Source organism: Mchenga conophoros, linkage group LG18, assembly GCF_057382185.1.
Source record: "Mchenga conophoros isolate Kocher_MC1m ecotype Shallow Benthic linkage group LG18, M_conophoros_male_GT1.1, whole genome shotgun sequence".
Taxonomy (NCBI): Eukaryota; Metazoa; Chordata; class Actinopteri; order Cichliformes; family Cichlidae; genus Mchenga; species Mchenga conophoros.
This window is the reverse complement of record NC_140543.1, coordinates 17,855,955-17,881,249: the sequence shown is the minus strand read 5'-3', so window position 1 is coordinate 17,881,249 and position 25,295 is coordinate 17,855,955. Positions and strand designations below refer to the sequence as shown.

Here is a 25,295-nt window from a genome sequence, read left to right as displayed (position 1 = left end):
TTGAAAACAGACTTTAACTCACATAAAACACACCAACAACTTGATCCTGCAAAACAAAGCAGACTTTCGGTATTATTATTTCTGCCTAGATTTGAATTCATAAAATGGCTTTTTTAAACCATTTTATAAGACATATACATTTCATTGTATTTATAATGTTTGTCTATATGAGCCTATAGTTCATTAAACACTATATTGGAATAATTTTTCTTTTTTATTATTGCTTCCTGCTTCTCGTATAGAGACTTTTATGTATATAATAAGCATAGATGCCAGAGTCTCGTCTCTTTATGAATTCAGAGATGCTGTGGATGATTTCTGGTATCCCAGGTGCAGCAGAATATGAACCTGAAGAGATTGAAAACAGACTTTAACTCACATACATTGGGGGCGATCGTGGCTCAAGAGTTGGCAGTTTGTCTTGTAATCGGAAGGTTGCCGGTTCGAGCCCCAGCTTGGACAGTCTCGGTTGTTGTGTCCTCAGTGTTGGGGAGTAACGGAATACATGTACCGCCGTTACGTATTTAAAATACAAAATATGAGTAACTATATTCCGTTACCGTTTAAAAAGGTGGTATTTAGAATACAGTTACTTTGTTGAAATAAATGGATTACACGGCGGTACTTCCCTATTTCATATTGTGGCGGGTCAGGACTGTTTGGGTTTTGTTTGACAGCTATGTTCTGTTGTTCCAGGCGGCAGCGTTACGGTTGCCATGGTTACAGGGTGACGCTCTCTCTGCTGTTTCCTGGGTGAGAGAGCGCCTTTTTGTTGTTGTGCTAAGCTAATAGGCAGAATGCTACAGGTACAGGGAGTGGAGAATTATTAGGCAAATGAGTATTTTGTCCACATCTTCCTCTTCATGCATGTTGTCTTACTCCAAGCTGTATAGGATTGAAAGCCTACTACCAATTAAGCATATTAGGTGATGTGCATCTCTGTAATGAGAAGGGGTGTGGTCTAATGACATCAACACCCTATATCAGGTGTGCATAATTATTAGGCAACATCCTTTCCTTTGGCAAAATGGGTCAAAAGAAGGACTTGACAGGCTCAGAAAAGTCAAAAATAGTGAGATATCTTGCAGAGGGATGCAGCAGTCTCAAAATTGCAAAGCTTCTGAAGCGTGATCATCGAACAATCAAGCGTTTCATTCAAAATAGTCAACAGGGTCGCAAGAAGTGTGTGGAAAAACCAAGGCGCAAAATAACTGCCCATGAACTGAGAAAAGTCAAGCGTGCAGCTGCCAAGATGCCACTTGCCACCAGTTTGGCCATATTTCAGAGCTGCAACATTACTGAAGTGCCCAAAAGCACAAGGTGTGCAATACTCAGAGACATGGACAAGGTAAGAAAGGCTGAAAGACGACCACCACTGAACAAGACACACAAGCTGAAACGTTAAGACTGGGCCAAGAAATATCTCAAGACTGATTTTTCTAAGGTTTTATGGACTGATGAAATGAGAGTGAGTCTTGATGGGCCAGATGGATGGGCCCGTGGCTGGATTGGTAAAGGGCAGAGAGCTCCAGTCCGACTCAGACGCCAGCAAGGTGGAGGTGGAGTACTGGTTTGGGCTGGTATCATCAAAGATGAGCTTGTGGGGCCTTTTCGGGTTGAGGATGGAGTCAAGCTCAACTCCCAGTCCTACTGCCAGTTTCTGGAAGACACCTTCTTCAAGCAGTGGTACAGGAAGAAGTCTGCATCCTTCAAGAAAAACATGATTTTCATGCAGGACAATGCTCCATCACACGCGTCCAAGTACTCCACAGCGTGGCTGGCAAGAAAGGGTATAAAAGAAGAAAAACTAATGACATGGCCACCTTGTTCACCTGATCTGAACCCCATTGAGAACCTGTGGTCCATCATCAAATGTGAGATTTACAAGGAGGGAAAACAGTACACCTCTCTGAACAGTGTCTGGGAGGCTGTGGTTGCTGCTGCACGCAATGTTGATGGTGAACAGATCAAAACACTGATAGAATCCATGGATGGCAGGCTTTTGAGTGTCCTTGCAAAGAAAGGTGGCTATATTGGTCGCTGATTTGTTTTTGTTTTGTTTTCGAATGTCAGAAATGTATATTTGTGAATGTGGAGATGTTATATTGGTTTCACTGGTAAAAATAAATAATTGAAATTGGTATATATTTGTTTTTTGTTAAGTTGCCTAATAATTATGCACAGTAATAGTCACCTGCACACACAGATATCCCCCTAAAATAGCTGAAACTAAAAACAAACTAAAAACTACTTCCAAAAACATTCAGCTTTGATATTAATGAGTTTTTTGGGTTCATTGAGAACATGGTTGTTGTTCAATAATAACATTATTCCTCAAAAATACCACTTTCCTAATAATTCTGCACTCCCTGTATAGCTCTAAAGAATGTAGCATCATGGGCAGTGTAGTCCGTGCTGCAGGGAGAATGGACTGCCATACACGTTATGTGTCTGTGAGCGAGGGAGGGAGAAAAAGGAAAAGTACGAGTTGTCATTGAGGAAAAACGGGAGTTGGAAGCATGTAAATATAATAACAACCACTGCAGCCAAGAAGAGTGCCTGACGAGCCCAGTTGTAAGTAAGCTATTAAGACTCGACTGTACACCGTGTTCGTGTTTTCCTCCAAAAACAACAAGTTCCGTTGGAGCAGCCTTTCAACGCCTCTCTCTGTCTCTCGCAAGCAAAGTTGACCCAGACAACAAAGTAAAGCTATTTTTCGGCTACGAGCCGACACAAACCTGACGTATTAGCCAGAGGTCTCTTTACTACGGTTCAGAGCCGCGAACCTTCAGTAACAGTAATAAATCACAGCAATAGTACATTCACGTAGTTGTAAACAGCATGTATTAAGTAATCCAAAGTATTCAGAATACGTTACTCTCATTGAGTAACGTAACGGAATACGTTACAGAATACATTTTGGGGCATGTAATCTGTAATCTGTAATGGAATACATTTTAAAAGTAACCTTCCCAACACTGTGTGTCCTTGGGCAAGACACTTCACCTACCGCCTACTGGTGATGGCCAGAGGGGCCGATGTGCGATATGGCAGCCTCGCTTCTGTCAGTCTGCCCCAGGGCAGCTGTGGCTACAACTGTAGCTGCCTCCACCAGTGTATGAATGTGAGAGTGAATGAATAGTGGAATTGTAAAGCGCTTTGAGGGTCTCGAAAAGCGCTATATAAATGCAATCCATTATTATTATTATTATTATTATAAAACACACCTACAACTTGATCTGGCAAAACAAAGCAGACTTTTTGTATTTGTATTTCTGCCTAGATTTGAATTCATAAAATGGCTTTTTAAAAATGTTTTATAAGACATATACATTTCATTGTATTTATAATGTTTGTCTATATGAGCCTATAGTTTATTAAACACTTCTATTATTACATATGCTTCCTGTATAGAGACTTTTATGTATATGATAAACATGGAAGCCAGAGTATGACAGTATTTCTGCGCAGTTTATTTGTAATCTGTGGAGACCTGTTACTGTTGTTTTAAGTGAATCACTGAAAGTAAGATATTCTCACCCAACTTTATGAATTAAAAAACTTTTTTAAAAGAATTCTTGCAAACCTCATTTTTTATACATAAACAGCTATCTTATTTTATTTTAGATTTGAATTGAATTTAGATTTTTTTTTCTATTGCACACAGTGGGCGAAACGCATTTCAGTGCTGTGTATGTCCTGTACATTGCAGAACTGACAATAAAGTTTGATTTGACTTGTTTGATTGTAGTAACCCTAAGAACCTTAAAGGTATTCTCCAGTTCCATTTTTACCAGTTGAAGCTCTCTAGATCTGTATCTGTAGATAGTTTTGATGCCATCTGCCCTGTTTTGGGGTTTTTAGTCTTTTGCTATTTCTGCCACCACACGGTTACTGCAGATAAAGCCTTTTGGCAGGGGCATGGTCTCTGGCCTGCTGCAGCGGAGAAAACGTCACAGTGAGCTCATGGGGCGGTGCTGAGGCGGGGAGAATAGGTGCGCAGGTGCATCAATTGACTGTGTGTCTGCTTTTTGTCAGGGAAAGCTAGCTGGGAAGGTGTGGCAGCGAGATGGGGTGCCTGTGTCCGGAGCCAAGGGCCGAAACCACAGTAGTAGTTGTCACACAATCTTTATTGTGTGACAACTACTACTGTGGTAGGTGGAGTTTATGCGCTCCACCTTGGGGGTCCTGCACTACAAGCATTTTCATTTTTTTCCACGTCATTAGACCGCATACGTTGCCCTCACCTACACTCCCTCCAACACATCTCCCCAGCTCCTCCTGGGCCCTCTGTCTTACATCAAGTGGCAGATTGCTGCTGTTGATAAGCGGCGGGTAAACACACGCTGCAAGAACCTGTGAAAAAGCGCAACACGGGCAATCCTTACTCAAAGGAAACGTAATGAGTTTACACAGTGTGTAAAGGTCCAAGTTTACCTGTCTGACAAATGTCAGAGGTTTCATTCCTGCCTTGTGTAAATCACCCTGGAAGACATCGATCACTTCTTTGTAGGGTCTTCTTACTCCCTGTAGAAGAGGAATTGAAAGCAAAGGTTAAAGATATTACAACAAAGACAGCATGACTAACTCTGGTTTATGCTTCCTTTATTACAACTCTGTGTAAACATAGTTTTTCTTGCCTGTCTGAGCTCGTTCTTGATCTGGTTTGCTCGTTTTGCCAGGGCTCCATACTCTAACTGCTTCATGTTCCACATGTTTGGATGGATGTCCTGCTACGCAGATATTACTGTAACCTTCTTTACTTTGTTCAGACCAACAGAAGTGTGGAGGAGGTGAGCTGAGTCTTTTCTTCCTTCACGGCTTGATGTGAGAAGAATCATTTACCAAAGGACTTGTTTTTTAGTCAGATGTGCACAGAATTAGGCAATATGTGCCTTATTAACAGACCCTGTGCTGGAAGGACAGACTTCTTGAATTGACTCCAGTGCACAATTCGATGCTTTACTTCTGCATTGTGTATAAACTTTTGGTCATGACCATGCATGACAGAGCCCATTAAAGTATCTTCTCTTAGTGCCTCTGTGTGCGATCTGTCAGTCTTATTTAGAGAGAAGTTTTAAACAAATAATTATGATTTGTTTTTATTTATTTATTTATGTATTTATTTAGATCTCCATAAATAGGAATAAACAACTTATGTGCCATGTGGTATGTGCCATTGAACAGCTTTCATTATGGCACAAAGGTTAGAAGGAGGTTAATACTTTCCTTAGAAGAAAATGTCTAAGAAAGACTCTCCCTCTCTGCTGTTCAAGGTTATCAGTGCTTGTACGTTCATCTACGTTTGCAGTACCACGCAGAAGTTTTGATCCACCCTCATTTCTTTATATTTTGCTCACAAAATGAAAAAATAAGTGCATCAATTTATTGAAATGTGAAAATATACATGGAAATACAGAATACAAGGTAAAATTGAGCTTTTATAGTTCAAATGTGCTTGAAAGTCGATATTGTGTTTGACCACCTTTATTCTTCAGCACAGTCTGACATCTCTTAGCCAAGCTTTCTGATCATTTCTTTAAGTAGTCTTAAGGAATAGTTCTTCCTTCTTGAAGAACATCCAAAGCTCTTCTTTGAATGTTGGCTTCCTTTTTGTTCTGTTCTAAGTCAAGATGATCCCACACTGCTTCAATAAATGTTGAGGTCCGGGCTCTTGGCAGGCTGATCCATGACTGTCAGTGCTCCATTGTGTGGTATGCTTTTACTGCATTGGCAGTGTATTTGGGATCACTGCCATGCTGAAAAACGAAACCCTTGGAAATCAGATGTTTTAGAAATAGTGTTTCATGGATGATCAAAATCTGGTGGTACTGTTCTGCATTAATAATTCTATCAATTTTGACATGATTCCCACTGGCTGAAATGCGGACCCCAGACAAAACCCAAAACATCCTCCACTGTGTTTTACAGATGGCTGTAGACACTCACTGTTGTACATCTTCACTGATTTTCTCTGTATACGTTGATAATTTGAACTACACGTTTCAGTTTGGATTCATTACTCCATCAGATCAGTTCATGTGAAATGTGGCATACCTCAGCCACAAAGAGGAGAAAACATCTTTCCCTTCATTAACAATGGCTTCTTGACAGCCACTCCTCCACTGAGACCATATCCGATGAGGTTTCAGTGAACAGCATGAATTTAGCTGAAGGCCCAGATGCATGTCTCAGGTCCTGTATTAGGTCTTTGCTGGATTGTTTCCTATTTTTATAAGGGCATAACTTTCAGATTCTGTTCAACTGTTTTAGATAGTTTTTAGGCCCGACACTCTTTTTTTCCTCCATTTGTCCAGTTTCCTAAATTGTTTTTAGGCACACAGTTTCGAGATATGTCAGGTTTTTGACTAACAGCTCTTTGGGAATCACCTTACTGGTACAAAAGTATTTCACTCTCTCTTTTTTTTTGTCTATCAAACCATGTTATGTTTGGTATTTTTCATAGATCCAACCAAAGAAACTGGAACAAGTTATATGTTTTGCACTAGGTTCAACCCTTTGTTATGCTGCTACAACAATGTGAATTTCCCAACTCTGGGATTAATAAGGGGTTAGTAAAGGGTGTTAACATCCATGTCTTACCATCCATAAAGCTTAAATAACTTATAGCCTACTGGGATGACTGTTTCTTTCATTTTCTTTTTCTGAACAGTGCATATAAATAACATGAAGCAAAGGCAAGTATGATTAATATTAGAGATATAATTCTTTATTAGAGATGATTAGAGATTAATATTTTTAATTTTTAATCCGAGTGTGTGTTTTAAATCTTTCTTATATTGCGCTGTTTTAAAATTGGAGTCGCTGTTTCTTTACGGAGAAGATTTACAGTCGTACTCTTCAGCTTCCTGTTTTGTTTTTCTGTCGCTCGGCTTCGGGTAGACATGGAAGAATTTGCGAGGCGCGGAGACAGCCAGAGCCTCCCCGTGATAAAACGCGCTCTCTTTAAACACCGGTGGACCTGTTAAACCCCGCAGAAGACACGGGCAGCAGTACCGAGCCTCACCCGTCCGTGGTGTCCGCGACATGGCTCTCAGCTCGGGCGGCTGGGCTCCGCCAGCCCCGATTCCTGCCTCGTCCCCACAGGCTGCATGCGGCGGCCCTGCACCTACCGCCTGCTGCAGTACAGTCTTAATGTCCGTCCGTGTTTCGGTGTGCCATTCCGGGATCCGACCGCTGTACCTCCCCGGAGCGGGCAGCGAGGCTCTGCGCCTGCAGCTCAGCATGGACCCGAGCCGGGCCGGAGAGTTCCGACTGGCTTTACGCGATACGAGCGGAAACCGCAGTGTGGTAAGCGTAGACACACACACACATCTGTATGTTTAGAACAAATGCTTTTGTTATCAACCTAAACGTGTGTGTGTGTGTGTGTGTGTGTGTGTGTGTGTGTGTGTGTGTGTGTGTGTGTGTGTGTGCACAAACGCCTTTTTTAAGTGACATTTATATTCTTAACTAACAAAAGGCCTTTACGCGCAGTTTTACGGATCTCATAGCACGACATGTGCACCTTGGTGGATTCAATTTGAGGCACGACAAATCTCAGAACAACAGAAACTCTTTCCTCCAGTTTACACCAGGATCCACTGTGACAATCAAGCGCCTGATAGCAGAGCCTTCAGACTCCCTCCCCGGTGTCGTGCTTATTACCAAACAGTATGTTTTTAAAAGGGGGGTCTTAAAAAGCCTCACATTGTTGTTTTAACGGAGAAGTAGTGTAGTTACTAAAACTTTTAGTTTCGTTTTCATTTTCGGCCCTTCCACGACATAACAGCATCACGGGGGAAGTCCTTTATAGTGGTAAACTCTCCAAATCTTAATGGCAAAATGGCAGGTGGGAATTTCCACGATCCTCTTGTCATCTGAACAAACATGCAGATTTCAGCCTTGTACTGGCAAGTCATTTCTCATTATGTGTGTTGTAGGAAGTCTGTATTTATTCACTGGTATTCTACACCAAATGATTCAAACAGTGGCTTAAGCAGAAGAAGAAGCTTTAGTCATTCTGTTAGCCAGTTAATGGCGTGACTAACCTTAGTGCTCAAGCCCTCCTGTGATTGGAGAGTTGGTAATGACAGATAAAAATAACAGCATGGCTTATCAGGAAAACCACACTGAGCACAGAGGTTCATTTACCTTAGCGCTTTACCACTGTTTCCATTTAGATTGTTGACTGTGGCTCTAACAAAAAGACAGCAGGCAGAGTTGAAGATATATTTGATTTTCATTGGAAGTGACCAGGAATTAGAAATGAGTACAACAGAAGGACAGCTCAGGTTGAGCGGTTTGGAGACAACGTTAGAAAGGCAAGGCTGAGTTGGTTAGAACATGTGCAGAGGAGGGAAAGTGGATATATTGGAAAAGGGATGGTGAAGATGGCGGTGGGAAACATCAGGCACCCCAGGATATGATAGTTATTTAACATTTTATAATATGAAGAACTGTGTCACTAACAGATTATACTTTTGAACAAGAGAAACAGTGTAAGGGTTAAACACAGAATTATGATTCATTTGTGAGTTTGCAGGTAGTTAATTATGCACAATACTGATCAGAACATAATCAGAAAATATAAAAGTGTTTGAGTTTGGCTAAAATGATGAATAAGAATAAAGGTAAGAAAAGAAAATAATCATTTTAGAGACAGGCGTAAGTCAGGCCTGGATCGCAGTCGGTCCAAGTCAGACTGCGACTGTTTGCACAAAATTTGTATCCTATCAGGTGAACTCTGGGCAACCATTTAATCACAACAAGTTACCATCCGTCACAAAATGTGAAAAACAAAAAACAGTACAGTCTCCAGGCAACCACCAGTTTTTTGAAATACATGGAAGGATGTTGCTATCCTGTTTTCACTGAGCTTTTAGCTTTGTCGAGCTAAGAGTGTCCACTGTTGGATGGTTCTTTGGTTGACCCGATTAAAAAGTAAGAGCCAGGAGGATTGCTGTGGTTTATACAATCGAACAACCTCTGGCTAAGAGGATGGCACAATGCAGAGCCCACAACTACCTCTTCAGGCCAGGACTCTGCAGTCTATTTACTCCTGTAGGCCAGTGGACACTTTCAGTGATGTGGATGTACACATATTGGACAGGGATGAGCATTGGGGAGTCTAGGAGGCCACGCTCAAGAAGAACATAGAGGAGATTGATGGATGTATGGTGGATGACGGATGTGACAGAACAAGATGGTAGGGATAGGGTGAGATAGAGGCGGGTGATGCGCTGTGGTGGCCCTTAAATGGAGCAGCAGAAAGAAGAAATGAATGTTTACAGGCTGTATAAAACACCAAATGTAAGCGTAGTACTTTCAACTTCTAATGTCGGATTAGTTCTCGCATCTTTAGTGCTTCTCATTCGTGAAGTGTCTCCATACTCTTTCCCATGGTTCTTGTGTGGTTTGTGGCGTTTGAACCTGTTGTGTTTGGCATAATTTGCTGTGTTTGTGTGTGTGTGTGTGTGTCTATGTGTGTCAGCCCTTCGTTTAGGAGCAAGCTCCTCGATTTGTCTCGGATGGTCCTGCTGCTGTTCAGAGCTACCTATGCAAGCCTGCACACCGTCATCCAAATAATTAAAAAGTATTGCCGCAAAATGTAACGTGTGACACCATGAAATAAATCATGGAGCCTAATATGAAACTGTAGATCTATGATATGATATTTAGACACATTTTTCGGACAGTTTTTGCCCATGCAGCAAAGGGCCACCATTCAGACTCGAGCATGACATACGGTCATTTTTCAAATTTACTGCTTGTTTTTATGTTTTATTGTCTCTCTTTCAGTAACAGCAACTTGTTCAGTTTAGATAAAGCTTTGATCTTAAATACTAAATACTTAAAAACCGACCAATTCTAAGCAGTCTGTGAGACTAAACGTGTATTTTTGCACAATTAATCTGGCAAAGCAAGCCATTTAAAGCTGTTTGGCTTCACATAATTGTGCTTTTTTTTTTTTTACTACTTTTTGACGATCAAAGGATCAATTCGCAGATTGTGGCATGCAAAAGACATTTCAATACAAACACAAGTTTAATCTTCTCAATACTGGCAATAAAATAAACAAAAAAGGCACACATGCTTAAGCTCACCTCACTTTGCACAGTGTCTGACTGGCCAGATCATAACTTAACTCCCAGATCTGCCCTTTGTTTGTCACATTCACTGTGTGTCATCTTCCTGAACTCTGACAGGCTCTGAATTTGCTTTTGCATCTCCACTCTGACAGATTTCCCCCTCGACTACCGAAACACGTCTTGATTCAACTTCTTTTAGCTCGTCTGTCTCAGCTCAAAGACTTGACAGCCACCCCGCGTTATCGTATCAGACAATGTGCATGCATTCCTTCCGGCAGAAGGCAAATCCATCTTCCCGGCTTTTGTCTGTGCCCTGAAGATCCCACTGCCACAGTGAATGTTCCAAGACGGATTGTGTGTAAAAGAAATCTCTGCTGCCAAATTCACTCACTGATAACACGTCTTTCTCTGTCAAAGTGAGGATTTCACATGCTTCATTTTGCCATGTATCAGGGGATTGTTTCCTTTCTATTAAACTGTGATAGTCCTCCAAAGAGAACTGCAGTTTGGATTTGTTGCATCTACTGTTTGTTTTTTTTCCTCCCTCAGCTCTTGTTCAGTGCAAAGGAGGGTCTTCCTTTTTAATATGCTAAACATTCGTTAGCTTTTCAGGTTTGAGGTGTTTTTTGACATATTAAACAATTAGTCATGTGGATGCAAACGAAAGTGATTTGACTTGTTGGTGTTGGAACTGAGTTTTTGGCTCTAGGATTCATTTGTCACACTTCAGCTAACGTATGGGGAAGAAATTTTCTTACATCACTTTGTGTTTTTACCTGCAGTTTATCGCAGAGTTTGACCTGCGCTCTGTGCAGTATGAGGTCAAGTCCTCTCGCTGCCATGAGATGCGTCTTGTTGCTCCGCCTCACGACTGCATCCGCTTCAACTTCCGCTGCGACCGAGAGGCCGAGGAGTGGGCCACCGTGATGATGTCTTCACTAAGAGAGGCACACAGAGGTCAGTTTGACAATTTTGTTTCTTTATTTCCGATAAAATGAAAAATGGTTTATATCAGTCAAATATAAATGTAACACTCATTAAACAACATTGTACATCCTTTCCAAAAATCCATTTTAGTAAACATTAGGACTAAAGACTCAGTAACTGAAACCAGGCCTTTTGTTGGTTGTTGTTCTGAGATTTTAAGGTCCAGGTCACTAAGATCACCCTTCTCCCCTGTTGTGATACTCTGTTCAGCAGGGCATCTCTACCATGTCTACATACCAAAATGTGCCGAGGTCCCGTGCTGTGATTCGTGTTAACAAGCAGTTGAAAAAGGTGTAGCTAACAAAGCAGCCAGTGAGCATACAGTCACTTGACTCCTTCAACTTCAGCAGGTCGTCTTGACCATGCCTAAAAACATGGAGCTGTGGATTTTAAACCACAGCTGCTGCACAATTCTACTAAAGCAAATCCAGCAAACAGCAACCTATTTTAGTCGATTTTAGTTGCACAGTTTCTGCCATGTTTGCTGTAACTAATTAGATATTTGTTAACGAGTGGTTTGAGAGGACGTAAAGTGTATTTCACAATTCTGTTCCCTGTGACGCATTTTTTTCCGCTGTGTTGCTTCAATTTGAAAACTCAGTTCAACTTTCACCCAAATATCTGCTGAGTAAAGGATCCTCTTCTGCGTTTTGACTGGCAACGGTCCATTTTGAATGAACTGCAAATCTCTTGAAAGCACAAAGCATCAGCGTCCTTACTTTGTGCATACACAGCAAAACCGTTTCTTACTGGTTCTTTTTTACAATGACGCAAAACTTTTTGTCTTAATCTGTGTTGCACTCAGTTTTTGCTGTAACAGTTCAACAAACAAAATGCTTTCAAGCCTCCACCCAAAGGGAGAGAGTATGTAATCGGTCTGTTTCCTAACAGTCTAGCATCCTGAGTTTTCAAGATATCGTTTTCAAATTTCCTGTGATGGTAGATGCCAGAATCAGGTCAAGTTAAAGGTCATACCAAATGTGGAAATCAGTACAAACTTTAAATTAACCACAATTTTTCATGGATCATCTTCAAATTTTGCAACAACATAGTAGGCCTTGGGGGACATGAGTACCTAGGTTGGTTAAGCATTTGACCTTGACCTTCAAATGACCGTGAAAATAAATCCAAGAACACATATGGAGTAATATGTCATATGAAAGGGCATGGAGACCCTGCGACGTCACAATGACGCCGTAAAGCTTTGCAAAAGTCACACAGAGCATGAATAAATGTTTTTTCAGCTTACAGAAGCCAAAGATTTCAGTCAGTTGGGTTCCAATCATGTGGGTGAAGATGATAAAATACACTATTCGAGTATTTAATGCTTCAAGGTCATAGGTCAAAGGTTAGGGTCACACCAATTAAGAAAAAAACTGTAAAGCAATATATTGGTCATTGGGGGACATAAGCTTTTTTTTTCTTCTTTAAAACATTTTTTCAATATAAGATTATATAACTTCACAATGACTCAAAAAGATTAATAAACTACACTTGCTACCCATATTTACAATGCTGACGTCAGCATGTTGTAATAAAAACATCATAAAACATTAAAGTGTCAGTGTAGCCCGCTGAGAGCTCTTGTTTGTAAAGAAATAAAACCTGAGGCGCCCTCTGGTGGCGGCATGCTGATGAACAATCTATTTTTTTGCTCTACCCGTTTTGCCTGTCTCTCTCTCCCCTCATACTTTTGTTTATTACATTTTTCTTTTCATAAAAACGTGAAAATAGGGTTTACCTCAGGTTAAAGGGGATGAATAAAACCATTTGTTAAACCGTTAAAAAGACTTCTTCTTCTTCTTTTTTATACTAAGTTAATATACTGTGTTGTGTTGTTTGTTACGTTGTGATGTGTCATATCGTGTCGTGTTGTGTTATATGTAGTGCCGACGTAGGACAGTTTTTCCAATTTCATTGTACTACTGTACTATGTATGACTGTGCAATGACAATAAAGAGTTATCTTATCTTATCTTATCTTATCTTATCTTATAAACAAACTGAGTAAATAAGGGCAAATTACTGACCCTTGTTATACTGTAAACGTATTGCACCTAAAAAAAATTTGTGTCTGCGAAACGTAACTCACGCTGTGAGAAGTCAAAGAAAAAGCACTTTAGATGTTTTCTATCTGAGGTTAATGGTAAAAGCTGGAATCAAATCAAAGCAGCGTTACACATGTTAGTTGGAGGAGATAAAGTATCGTTTGGTTTGGGTCAACTGTTATAGGGCGTTAGTCTTTGTATGCTTTTGCTTTGTTGCTTAGTGATAAACGTGCGCAGACGTAGGACCTTTATCAACCCGGTGCAGCAAGTGTAAACACTGATATCGGCTGAACTTGGTATGTGTTGACTTCAAGGCGTTGTAAAGCACTTCAGTGACAAACTTCTCCATCTCTCCTCTGACAGTTGCAAATGTGGATACATACGAATCAGACAGCAAACAGAACAACACGGCAGTGGCGAAGGAGCAGTGGAGCTCAGCCTCGCTCCCGCTGAGCGGTGAGCATCCATGTTTGTCGCCATGGTTTTTTTTTTTCTCTCTCTCTCTCTCTTTACTCACAGTGTAGTTTAATAATGTCACGTTTAATTGCTGTGCTGTGCTTTTCAGAGGAGCTGTGTTTGGAGCTCACCAGGGCAATCGAAGCCGGCGACACGCAAGCTGCTTCACAGCACGCGTCCGCGCTGGCTCGACAGAAAGCGGCGCTGACGATACAGCTGTCGGAAAAAAACTACGCAGATGGGGAAATCAGGTGAGGAGGTGGAGAAACGTTTGGCTGCGCAGGGCTATTCAAGGTCATTATTATGACCGCTGTGTCTTCCAGGGTTTACCCGTGTGCCATGTCTGTGTTGCAGTTTATCTGTGGTGGTGGAGGATGTCTCCTCGTCCTGTTGCGTCACAGTGAAAGTGTTTCCCTACATGACTGTGGCTGCACTCAAGCAACAGGTCAGAAACCTGCTGGTTACAACAGCTGGAAATGTAGCTGATCTTAAATTTGCACTCACTGACTTCCTCCTCCTTTCTTCTTCTTCTTCTTCAGGTATTTCTCGAGTACGGTTTCCATCCTCGCGTCCAGCGCTGGGTGATCGGTCAGTGTTTGTGCACCGAGCCGAGGTCATTAGCTTCCTACGGGGTGCAGAAGGATGGCGATACAGCGTACCTATACTTGATCTCTGCCCGGCAAGCCCGGATTACCCGCCAGCTGTTCCAGCAGGACCTGGAGAGTGCCCTACTCACCACACCTCTCCCCCCAGGCAACGGGCCCACCTCCCAGGACTGGAGGGGTTACAACACCCTCCCTTCAAGGCTTCCCCACAACAACCAGGGTGAGTTCAAGGTACATTGCGATGATGATGTTTCGGTTGCATCTGCAGTGCACTGCTGCGGTCCTGCTAATTAACAACAACACTTGTTAGCAGAGTCAGTCGCAGCCACCTTAACCATCCTCAGTACTTTAGAGCTTTTTGTCACTGATGTGCTGAGATAATACTGATATAAACTGAACCTTTCCTGCTGCTGAATCAGGGGGATGTTGGAAGTTATTGCATAATTAGTTTCATTTCATTAGGTAAAGAAACCCTTCATGGAGGAAGCGTTGCCGCCGAGCAGCCAGCACTCTGTGACCGAACACCGGAGCAATGTTTGCTGACTCGATCATCTTTTAGATTTACTGCGTCTCAAACTCGTGGTCAACGAAGCATAAAGTCTAGTAGAAAGTCACCTGTGTACACATTAAAGTCTCGTGATTTCCAGATTAGTTCCTGACTGCAGAAGATTTGCACCCAGTCTTTAACTGTCCACGTTTTTAACTGCCAGCCTGTCTTATCGTCTTTCGTTGGTGTCCGAAACACCAACATAGACCTTCGTTTCAAGAAGGATGAACACCTGTCCACACACATGGCATCGACCAAATCGAGTGCTTCCGAGCACCAAGATACAGAGTCCCATTTGTAAAACCGATGGTGCCCTGGGAGGAGCAGATAGAGGAGCATGACAGGAGGAAAGGGGAAATAGATATGATGGTACTACGCTGAAATCCAAGCCAGACTGCGTAACGGCTAAATTCCTGAAAAGCATGATGACCGCTGATACTGATGAGCATAAAGTGCTATTAGATTAATTATTCTAATTACTCGCTGTCTTTTGGGGGAAGCTATGTGGAGAAAATACAAGAATCCGGACAATCCCTACGGTTTGAGAGTCATCAAACCTGAATTAACACTGCAGGAAAACAATTCCTAATGTAGGAATTATACATGTTCTGTCAGGAATTTGTGAGTGGGGCTGCTAAATAACCTTAAGATATTATTCAAAAATTACAATTCTTTATTTTGGGATTTTTGTAGGCGTGTGAAAGTCTTTCAAGCTGGATGTAGATGCAGCCAGTTTAACATTGTGTTGTCCGCAGGTACAGGTGGAGGGAGCGACAGACCAGGTGACATCAAAGATGTTCTCGACATTGAGAAGCTGCAGCTGAATGATCATACCAGCAAAGCGAGTAAAACACAGGTATGTGTTTAGTATATGATGCTTCTAACATTGCAGGGACACAGGAATGCCAAACTTGATTAACTCCCCTGCACCCTAATAACAAGGACATGTTTTGGCTCTAGTACGCTGTATAAACTGACCCAGTCATTTTGTCCTGGACGCCAGCCTACAATATGAAAGAAACTGCTCTGTTCAGAAAAGAGAAACAAGGGTTACCCCTAGTAGGCATCCCAGGAGGGAAGAGTTAAAGGATAGATTATGCTTGGAGTGAATTAAACCTTAAAGTAAACCTGTTTGTAATGCAGTCATAGGTCAGTGTTGGTGGGCTCTGGGCTCTTAATCCCCACAGACAAGAGTTAATGCAAAATCTACCTAATTTTTCAAACCATAGTTCCCAGCAAGAAAAGTAATGGTGTATTTGTTAATTACGAATAATGAACACCTTGACAGCACAGACATTATAGATAAGCAGTATTATTACTTTTGATAGAGCTCTAAATGAACTCCACATGTTTGTGAACTCAGCAGACAGAGTGGGCGTGTCCCTCGTGCACTTTCATCAACAAGCCATCTCGTCCCGGCTGCGAGATCTGCGCTACAGCCAGACCTGACACACAGAGCTTTATCCAGCAGGTACTATAACAGATACCTAGGAATCAATATTTGTTTTACTCTCCTGGACCTTCTCCCCCTGCTGACAGTGATCTTTTTTTCATCTCACACAAAGGAGAAAGGAAGGCGAGAGGATCGGGGAGAGTCTGGTTTAAGCAGCAGCTGACTGCCCTTCATCACTGTCCTGTTTTCACTTCTCACTCACTCGCACGCACACATACATACACACAGAGTGAGAAGACTAATTCTGCCACTTACATGTTGACAAAATACTTACACGAAGCCTGTCAAGTGCACTGAGAGTCCTCTGACAGCTGGCTGGCTGCTGAAGACGGGGCCGTTTGAAGCGCTGTAGCATGACGCAGAGCTGCACCCTTCGCTGCTCAGACGATGAACTGCTGACGCGAAGCTTTGACAGTTTATATGGACATGACCTGACTATGACATACATCTGCATCGAGCCAGATCTCCTTGCTATTTATTTTCCTGTGTGCGTGCGTGGGTGTTAGTGAGTGTGTGTGTGTGCGTGCGTGTGTGTGTGGAGCAAGCAACACAGACAGCCTAATATTTATTTTAGGTGGGAAGAGAAGGGAGGTAAATTTGATTGGAGCTGAATTTGTGGAAATGTCAAACTCCGGTGTCTGCCAACTGTGAAGTGATAAGAAAGGTTGAAGCCTTGTGCAATACCCTATTCTGTCTGTTAATATGACATCTGTTGGTGCCAAAAGAATATTAAAAGTGTTTTTAAAATAAAAAAAGAAGCAGCAGTGGCTGTAAAGAGAAGGATTTGTGATGCATTTACAGGGTTGTTGAGTGCTTTTATTTTTGTATAACATTGTATTACTTGTATTATTTTTACCAGAGGAGCATTGAGTAATTGTACATTTAGCAGCTGATCTAATTTGTTTCTTTGAGATGTGACAGCAAAAGAATGATCTGTTTTCAGTACATAATACTGTAAAAGCTCACATTATCTGAATAAACAAGATGGAATTAAAATAAATGCTGTTTCTTCTGTTCTTGTGAGATCTACAAATGTCACGTTATTAGGCACAGCCTGCTAGTAAGAGGTTGGACCTCTGTTTGCCTTCAGAATTAACTTAATTCTTCATGGCGCAGATTCGACAAGGTGCTGGAAACATCCATCAGAATGGCATGACGGCATCGTACAGATGCTGCACATCTGTCAGCTGCACATACACATACATGATGTTAATCTCCTGTTCCACATCATCCCAAAGGTGCTTTGTTGCCTTGAGATCTGTGATTGTGGAGGCCATGCGAGTAGAGTGAACTCATTGTCATATCAAGAAACCAGTTTGAGATGATTTGAGTTTTCTGACATGGTACGTTATCCTGCAGCCATCAGACGATGGGTCCACTGTGGTCATAAAGGCATGAACACGGTCAGCATCAATACTCAAGAAGGCTGCAGTGTGAATCATAGCCTCAGCTTCCTGCTCCTAGGTGAACAGAATCTGGTGCGATCTTCTGCTGCTGTAGCCCATCAGCTTTAAGGCTCAAGATGCTCTTCAGCATACTTTGCTGTAATGTGGTTATTTCTGGGTCTTATCTTGAAGCAGTGTGGTCTTCTTCTCCAACCTCTAGCATCAAACAGGCATGTTTAACCAGAGAACTGCAGCTCACTGGGTATTTTGTCTTTGACCGTTCTCTGTAAACCCTCCAGATGTTTGTACAGGGCCTTTGTGGAAGTCCTTTTAATCTGTGGCAACAGGTCTGAACTCTTTCTGTAGGAAAAGTGTCATTTCACTCTTTTTTTGTGTTTTTCTACACTAAAAAAACTATTTTTCATCCATGTTTATTATATTACAGATTAATGTTAAATAATTCTGTGACACGGTAAATGATATCAAATTCGTGAACACCCCTGTCCTAATGGAACGTTTTTATGTATTTGCCGCAGTAAATAAGATGTACGTATGTGCAGTGATAATACAGGAAGGTGTCAAAATGTATTTTATTTTTGGCAGCCATAAATATGAAATAAACACAAACCAAAATTTCAACAAGTATAAAAATATTAGATGTAGTGATGGCTTGTTCCAATGCAGACAAACATTTTAAAAAGAGGCAGACGGCCAAAATGGTTTCTACCATTATATCACTGTTTTATATGTTGGTACCGAGTCAATGTTTAGCATCCTGTATGATTAATAAAAAAACTATTGTTCTTTATGTATCCCCCCAAAAAACCTTTAGAAGAAATCCCCAAAAAAAGTCTTTAATCAAAATCTCCTTTTACACAAATCAACCCAACGGTGACTTTTATAGTTATTGGGAAACTCATCCCCTTCATGCAGCTATACTGTGTAATTCTAAGACTGATGTTAAGTAGAAATCAGTTCATTTTGCTCACTTTTAAATAGTTTTTGGTGACTCAGAAATGCCTCTGATGTTTAAAGTCTGAAATATTTTGAGTAAACGTAATAACCAAATGTCCAAACATGGAGTTGGAGTTGCTGCGTCTTCTCCAAGGCAACTACAGTACATTGTTTTTTTCCTCTCCAGTGGATTCAACTGGTAATTCTTCACATTCACCCAGCAATGACAGACCTGAGTACATTTCGGAGGGCGGTCGCACTCACGAGACCCTTCAGTGGACCTGTGGGCTACTTCCAGAAGAGGATGTTCCAGAAAAGCAGCCAGCATGGATAAACCAGCAATGCTATGAGTGGGTAGACTAAAGATCCGTACAGGGAGTGGTCCAGGATCCCCTGTGAAATGACTGATAGATACAGCAACCAGCCATCTTGGAAGCTGACAGGCATGTCTTGCAGCTCTTGAAAGAAAAAGACTGAAAACAGGAGCGTGCAAGCTGGGCTGAGGATGACCAAGATGAACGCTGACAAAACCCTGGAGAGAGAAAAAGAGCAGAACACGGTTTTAGTTCTGTATAGTGATAGAGGGCTATGAAGGCCAAAGTGTCTGTGCAGGTGTTTACTTTGGAACGTGGGGTGTGACAAAGGCAGCTAAGGGCACCAGAGTGAGAGCCAGAATGAAGCCTAAGGAGAAGTTGATGAGGGCAGTGCAGCCCAGCAGCACAGCCAGGTACAGCACCGCGACGAGCTTCAGCACTCTCCAGCCCTGCTCCGTGCCCTCCCCCGACAGCAGTCTGCAACAAACAACACAACAGCTCACTTAATCTCCTGCGTCAAGTTAGCCATTGTCTGATAATCAACTAAAAGTTATGTTTTGACATGTTTACAATTTAACTTTATGTACTGAACTTTGAGGGGTAATCCACACAGGAAGCTCACTTTAGTTGATCGACTCATTCGGGCCCCACAGATTTTACGTCGCCGCCCCCTTTTTAACTTAAAGTTACCAAGTGCTACTGACTTTCTGTGGTTTCTGGTCACTTTGAAATCACTTCCTATGTGGATGTCTCTTAAGTGTGTCACTGATGAATACATAACTCAGTGTGAGAACCCTGAATGATTTGAATTTGTGCTCACACTGAAAACTCAGTTTCATAGTTTGTACATTAATGTTTTGCCCTCCTCGAGTCACTCTACTCTGACATCAGGAACTGTCGCTCACTGGATATTTTTCTCTCTTTTTCTGATCATTCTCTGTAAACCCTAGAGATTGTTGTGTGGGCAGTTTGTGAAATACTCAGACAAACCACTTCTTACTATCATCTGATTGATTGATTAAATATTTGGGTTAACAAGCAGTAGGACAGGTGTATTTAATAAAATGTACAAGGAAATAAACAAGGAAAATCAATTTACACACACACACACACACACACACAATGTAGTACCTGTGTGTGTTATGCGGCAACGCCAGGCCTGCTGTGTAAATAGCAATTGCTGTCAGAACCACAGCCTCGGTCTCAGACACAGGGAAATGTTCGACAGCAGTCTCCTGAAAACGGATCGGCAGCGCGTACAGAGCAACTCCTGTCAGGTGGCTGATCACCAGAGGAGTCAACACCGACAGCACTCCTGGACTGGACTGCTGGAAGGAAGCAGATTTTTATTAAAGTGTTGCTTAACCAGCAAAATTCAGGTTCAGTTTTGATGAGTTTGTCTTAGCACGTGTGTCTAACCTGATCAATGTCAGCAACTCCATCCTCTGTTGTCGATGGTGGAGTATTGAGTTGAACCCACAAGTCTAATGCCTGTATTACAGTCAAGGAAAAAAACTGAAGGTTGAATTTGTTCCCACCCTGCTCTCAGCTGTTATTAGGTTTCTTTTATACATTTCATTTCATTTTTATTTCAGGATACACGAAGCAGCAGAATAACGGCGAGCAGGCCGAAGGCTGGCATGTAGTATCCAATAGAGACAAAGTGAGAGAGTGACGGCATGAGGTAGAAGAAGTAGGACTGGTGCAGGCGCTCCAGGAGGTTATTCAGCTTACGATACATTCCTTCCAGCAGCCTGCAGGACATTCATTTAGACAAAAAAAAGATCATAAAAGTGTCAAATTACAAGCAGAACATAAAAGCCTTAAATATAAACAAAATCAGTATACACCATCTCTGACCTGCCGATGGTAGTGGCGTCAGTCTTGTACTGCCGGAAGCTGTTGACACCCTTGATGGTTGCAGCTTCGATGTGGTAGCGCAGAAACAGGCCGTGGTCTCCCCAGGGCCGCCCACTGGCCTGCTTCATCACCATCAGCATCATAGTCTGCACAGCGTGGTTGTACCCTGACACGCTATCCCAATCGTTCCTTTGCAGCTGTAAACACATCCACAAAGAAAAGCTACATAACGACTCTCCAACACATAATCTTAGCACTCTGCTAACCATGCACAGAGCAAAGTGCGTCTGTTTATAAGCATTTACCTTGCCCTGGATGGTGCAAAGAACTCCTATCTTCTGACAAAAGGCATAGAAGAGGTTTGCTAAGTCCAGGTTGGGTAACTGGCCATTGAGGCCTTCCAGTACCAGGTCCAAACTGGTGATGACATCACTGCTAAGCTCCAGGGACAGTGCTGCCTGAATTGATCCGCCACGGCCTTGTAATGGAGACCACGACATACCTGGATGAACCATTTCAGCAGTAAAGTTAACTTAGTTGTACATCTCTTTCCTTTATTTTACTGTACTGTAACTAGATACACGTGTTTGATCACCTGTAGTGTTGGTGTGATGGTAGCCCTCCAACCAGGCCTGCATACCAATCAAATCATGCTCATTGACAAGGAAGATGATGTCCTTTGCCCAGTAAATCTGATCTATTAAAAAAACAACATTCATTAAACCAAGAAAAGCAACTGCAGCATCATTCAAATTGTGGAGGAGGAGAGGGGAATGAGTGTTGTACTCACTTCTGAAGTACTGAGCCAAGCCGAGAAGCAGTCCCACAGCCTGGTTGTTGTTATCACCTGGGCTGCAGGGAGCACTCAGCACCAAGGCTTCAGTTCGTGGAGCTCTAGGAGCTCGAAGGATACCATATACATTTGTGCCTTTCACAATCTGCCAAGAAGAGGAGACAGCACCAAAAACAAAGTCATGAAATATTCATAAAGATTATGCAAACACCAGTCTGTCTCTTGCTGAGAACAAAATCAGTTTTCCACGATAAACGTACATATCGCTCTTTGTTTTCATCAGGGAAGGGTAGTGTGCGAGAGAAGCTCTGAGTAAACACTTCCAGTCCTCGATCCTGCATATTCTTCACAAGCCAGTCCACTGGCATCCCACTGCAGAGAAGCAAATAGTCAAACAAGATTACACTAAAAACGATCAGACTTCTACCTAGACTTGAGTTTGAAAAAACAACAAAAAACTAGGAACAAACTGCATAAAGACCCACAAGCTTATAGTAAACCTTACCCAACTTTCTTCTTATGGGCTGCAAACTCCCTCCCTGTGGCCAGCGCTCTCTCCCCAGCTGGAAAGCGCTCCTCCACCATGGTAGAGCCCATGGCATTCTCTGACATGTATGTCCGCAGAGTGAACGGCTCAAAGGCCAAACCCATGAACCAAGCCACACCGGCAAAGTAGCAGACCACACTAAAACAAGACAGAAGTAATATTAATAGAGAGAGAGAGAGAGAGCTAAACGAAAGTAGGCAGACGGTTCGCACTGACTAAAGCTCACCAGATTGGGGCATTGAGGCGAGTCAGCATGCTGATCAAAGCCCGTCTTCTGTTTGGGTCAGATAGCAGCCCCATATTATCAGCTGTAACGTTACTCCAAAGCCTGGGTTTACTGGCGGATCCTGAAGGAAACACACTAACAATCCGTCAGGATAGCTGCCGCTGAGGAATAAACATCGATATGAAGACATTTATGACCATTCGACGCTGCGGTAATCACGCCTTTATATCGAGCTAAGAAATAGCTTCCAGGGATCCATTGTCAGAGCATCTACTGACAGCTGAGGTTAGCCAGGACGATTTCGCTAAATGGTAAATGTTTAAACCCGCTATACCCTGCAAACGCGTTTTTAAGATGTTTAACAATAACTTTGTATTATTTTGCAGAATGTATATGAAAAACCCACCTGTGTCCACTGGTCACATCCACCTTCAGAGGTGGGGCTTTATCGCAGAAGCCGCTGCTGGACGTTTTCGATTTCCTTGTTCCTGCGGGAACATTACTGCGGCGCACCGACTTCCGCTCAACCAAGTTAAAAATAAAAGAAAGTAAAACAAAATAAAACGACACAAAGAAATATTGAAAATACTCGATGAATAACCTGTTCCATCGTTATTTTAAGGTACATGTTTCCCATAAAATTTTTCTTAAATGCCTAAAGCTCGTAGTTTTCATTTAGCGTGTGAGTTTACGCGTTTATTTAGTTTTAAACATCTAAACTTAGTTTTTTTTAAATTATTATTTATTGCTATAAAATGTAGAACATCAATGTGGTAGCTTGTGGTAGCTTGCCAGTGGAAATATATATATATATATATATATATATCATCTCAAAATGTGTGAGCTCAGAAGTAAGACAAAATTTCAAGAACTTAGTAACTTAAACTTTTGAGAAAAGGTTAAAATCGCAAAAAAAAAAAAAAATGGAGTTGGACAAACAAGCTTCCATCGTAGACAGTAGGGAGCAGGTGGGGAAGATAACCGGGAGTGATGGAGGTGTGTCCTGGAGAGAAGGTCAGTAGAAACAAGAGAGGATACGTGTTTTAATGGCAGGTGGAGAGGTGAAGCTGCAGGAGCAGATGTCATATAAGTAGACAAGTTTGAATACCTCCCTCATAAATAAACAACCAATAAGGAAACGATGCATGACTAACATATTTATTATTACATTTATCACATTCATACAAAAGTATTCAGTGACTGATATAAATGAATTAAAGGTTAATATCATTTGTAAATATTTAAAGTCCAATAACACTTTCAAGCTGCACTTGGAATCCACATGTTCCCGCTGCCGTCCCACGTCACTCTCCGGTGAGCACCGAGGCTTCTTGAAGATGCTGCCTCACCACCTCATCCAGCACTTTGCTCACACCTTTACAAGCAGTCATTGCAGCCTCAATCAGAGTCTCGAGGTGATCCTGATGCAGTCTGGCATCCATCTGCAGCAGAGCGATCTGTCCACCTCGGGGCAGAAGCGCTAAAGCCAATGAGCTCACGCCTCCATTTTCCTCCGCGTAGCACAGGTCAGCAAGGGGGGTCTCATCCACAAACCCCACAGTGCAGGCACACACATAGTCCCGCATGGGGATGCCAGCGTCAATCACTGCCAATGTGGCAGCATTCACGCACACGCTGTAATTCCCTCCGTCTGACTGCAGAATCTGTTGAAAGACGATGGAAACGTGCTTGTGAACAATTACAAAAAAATCTATTTCTGCAATAATACCTCTCACCAGATGAAGCGTCAGTCCAACACGAACCTTGACATAGATATCAATTTGAGATCGAGGGTACAGCTGGGTCATCACAGCAGCCTCAAACGTCTGCTTCAGGTGGAGGCTCATCTCAGTGGATTTGCGGTCTCCGTGTGGTCGTCTCTTCCTCTCCGCTGTGCTGAACGTGGCCATGCTATACTGGCAGTTGATAACTGCTCGATCATGAAGAGTCCGACTTCGAGAACCTCGCATCTGGAGGAAAACGACAGGTAAGAACTGATGTACAGCTTGGACTGGACGTTACTGTGCTTACACACTGGAACAATGTTAACTGCACCCAACATAAATAAATGCTGCAATATACACCAACTGGACACATTTTTTGGTGCACTTGTTCGACGGCTTGTTAACACAAATGGAATATAAACGTATCATTTGCACAGAGTCAACCTGATTATTGTTGCTGACTGTGTTCATCCCTTTATGATCACATCTTGGGATGTTTGCTTCCAGCAGGATAGCACCCCACGTCACACACCTCAAACAGGTTTCTTTAATATTCTCAAATGACCTCTACAATTACCATGTCTCATTCCAAAGGAGCACCTTTAGGATGTGGCGTAACAGGAGATTAATATTATGGATGTGCAACCAACAAATCAACAGCCACTGTGTGATGCTATTATCTCAATATGGACTAAAAAACTCAAGTGGAAAAGTGTTGTTGAATTCATACCATTAAACAAGGTATGAATTCAACAACAAGTGTAGAGAATGTATATGCTATCATAACTTTGATTTCAATTCATACTTCATGCTGTTGAGCCTTATATAAAACTTACTACACATCCCGTCTGCTTTGAGCAATAATTTAATAATGATACCACACTGTGCAAGTACTGCTACAAGCAAAGGGTCTCGCTGAAAATGCCCCTTTCTCAGGTATTTACACTATATTATATCAAAATGTGGCGACTTTATGTTACTGGTGTGATGACCATAATCAAATGCATTTTATTGTTTATCCCCACTAACCCTCTCCTCCATCCGCGGCACTTACTTCGTGGGGACCGTACACCACGGCCAGAGCTTTGGTGTTCCCCTGCTCTAAATACGCAGAGCCGTCGGCCTGAGTGAACACACCCATACGGGCCTGAAGCTTCCGCAGCTCGGTGGCTTTCCTTCCATCTAAACGGTATCCTTGATCAGACAGCAGTTCCAGGCCCGCCATGTTTCCGTAAACTTCGAATGAACGGCAACGCAGCGTCCCACGTGTCTCCTGCTACACTACATTACCCATACGCCGAGTACC

At 42.2% G+C, this 25,295-nt stretch overlaps 3 protein-coding genes across 7 annotated transcripts; 1 reads left to right on the top strand and 2 right to left on the bottom strand.

Moving 5' to 3' along the window:
* Positions 1–6,857: 6,857 nt before the first annotated feature.
* Positions 6,858–17,186, top strand: sharpin (SHANK-associated RH domain interacting protein). Of its 3 annotated transcripts, none has more exons than XM_085253302.1 (9): positions 6,858–7,311; positions 10,874–11,048; positions 13,489–13,581; positions 13,691–13,832; positions 13,936–14,026; positions 14,121–14,406; positions 15,495–15,589; positions 16,097–16,204; positions 16,299–17,186. In XM_085253302.1, exons 1-9 carry the CDS (start codon positions 7,048–7,050, stop codon positions 16,347–16,349), a joined length of 1,305 nt encoding a protein of 434 aa, XP_085109428.1. In that variant the 5' UTR covers positions 6,858–7,047; the 3' UTR covers positions 16,350–17,186. The 3 variants fall into 3 exon arrangements, with proteins under 3 accessions (XP_085109428.1, XP_085109427.1, XP_085109426.1); XM_085253301.1 differs by having other exon boundaries at positions 15,489–15,589; positions 16,100–16,204; XM_085253300.1 differs by having other exon boundaries at positions 15,489–15,589.
* A 956-nt stretch (positions 17,187–18,142) lies between these two features.
* On the bottom strand, positions 18,143–22,756 carry gpaa1 (glycosylphosphatidylinositol anchor attachment 1). 3 transcript variants are annotated; one of them, XM_085253297.1, is made up of 13 exons: positions 22,672–22,756; positions 22,266–22,386; positions 21,998–22,177; positions 21,753–21,864; positions 21,490–21,637; positions 21,295–21,396; positions 21,005–21,201; positions 20,700–20,896; positions 20,440–20,593; positions 20,259–20,330; positions 19,971–20,167; positions 19,146–19,316; positions 18,143–19,057 (listed from the first exon to the last, which is right to left on the bottom strand). In XM_085253297.1, the coding sequence occupies exons 2-13, from the start codon at positions 22,337–22,339 to the stop codon at positions 18,814–18,816; spliced, it is 1,848 nt and encodes a 615-aa protein (XP_085109423.1). In that variant the 5' UTR covers positions 22,340–22,386; positions 22,672–22,756; the 3' UTR covers positions 18,143–18,813. The 3 variants fall into 3 exon arrangements, with proteins under 3 accessions (XP_085109423.1, XP_085109425.1, XP_085109424.1); XM_085253299.1 differs by having other exon boundaries at positions 19,971–20,164; XM_085253298.1 differs by having other exon boundaries at positions 22,266–22,426; positions 22,672–22,717.
* A 651-nt stretch (positions 22,757–23,407) lies between these two features.
* exosc4 (exosome component 4) lies at positions 23,408–25,279 on the bottom strand. The gene is made up of 3 exons (XM_085254473.1): positions 25,044–25,279; positions 24,029–24,235; positions 23,408–23,929 (listed from the first exon to the last, which is right to left on the bottom strand). Exons 1-3 carry the CDS (start codon positions 25,212–25,214, stop codon positions 23,570–23,572), a joined length of 738 nt encoding a protein of 245 aa, XP_085110599.1. The 5' UTR covers positions 25,215–25,279; the 3' UTR covers positions 23,408–23,569.
* Between the last annotated feature and the right edge of the window lie 16 nt (positions 25,280–25,295).

What these genes read in the sequence shown, in the direction of transcription:
- sharpin (XM_085253300.1), top strand. Translation starts at nt 7,048, where the DNA reads ATGGCTCTCAGCTCGGGCGGCTGGGCTCCGCCAGCCCCGATTCCTGCC. An exon ending in TACGCAGATGGGGAAATCAG is followed by an intron (nt 13,833 to 13,935) that starts GTGAGGAGGTGG and finishes TCTGTGTTGCAG; the next exon opens with TTTATCTGTGGTGGTGGAGG. An exon ending in CACAGAGCTTTATCCAGCAG is followed by an intron (nt 16,205 to 16,298) that starts GTACTATAACAG and finishes TCTCACACAAAG; the next exon opens with GAGAAAGGAAGGCGAGAGGA.
- gpaa1 (XM_085253297.1), bottom strand. Translation starts at nt 22,339, where the DNA reads ATGGGGCTGCTATCTGACCCAAACAGAAGACGGGCTTTGATCAGCATG. An exon ending in GCCCATAAGAAGAAAGTTGG is followed by an intron (nt 21,865 to 21,997) that starts GTAAGGTTTACT and finishes GCTTCTCTGCAG; the next exon opens with TGGGATGCCAGTGGACTGGC. An exon ending in CCATCACACCAACACTACAG is followed by an intron (nt 21,202 to 21,294) that starts GTGATCAAACAC and finishes TGGTTCATCCAG; the next exon opens with GTATGTCGTGGTCTCCATTA.
- exosc4 (XM_085254473.1), bottom strand. Translation starts at nt 25,214, where the DNA reads ATGGCGGGCCTGGAACTGCTGTCTGATCAAGGATACCGTTTAGATGGA. An exon ending in TGGTGTACGGTCCCCACGAA is followed by an intron (nt 24,236 to 25,043) that starts GTAAGTGCCGCG and finishes GTTTTCCTCCAG; the next exon opens with ATGCGAGGTTCTCGAAGTCG. An exon ending in AAATTGATATCTATGTCAAG is followed by an intron (nt 23,930 to 24,028) that starts GTTCGTGTTGGA and finishes GTCTTTCAACAG; the next exon opens with ATTCTGCAGTCAGACGGAGG.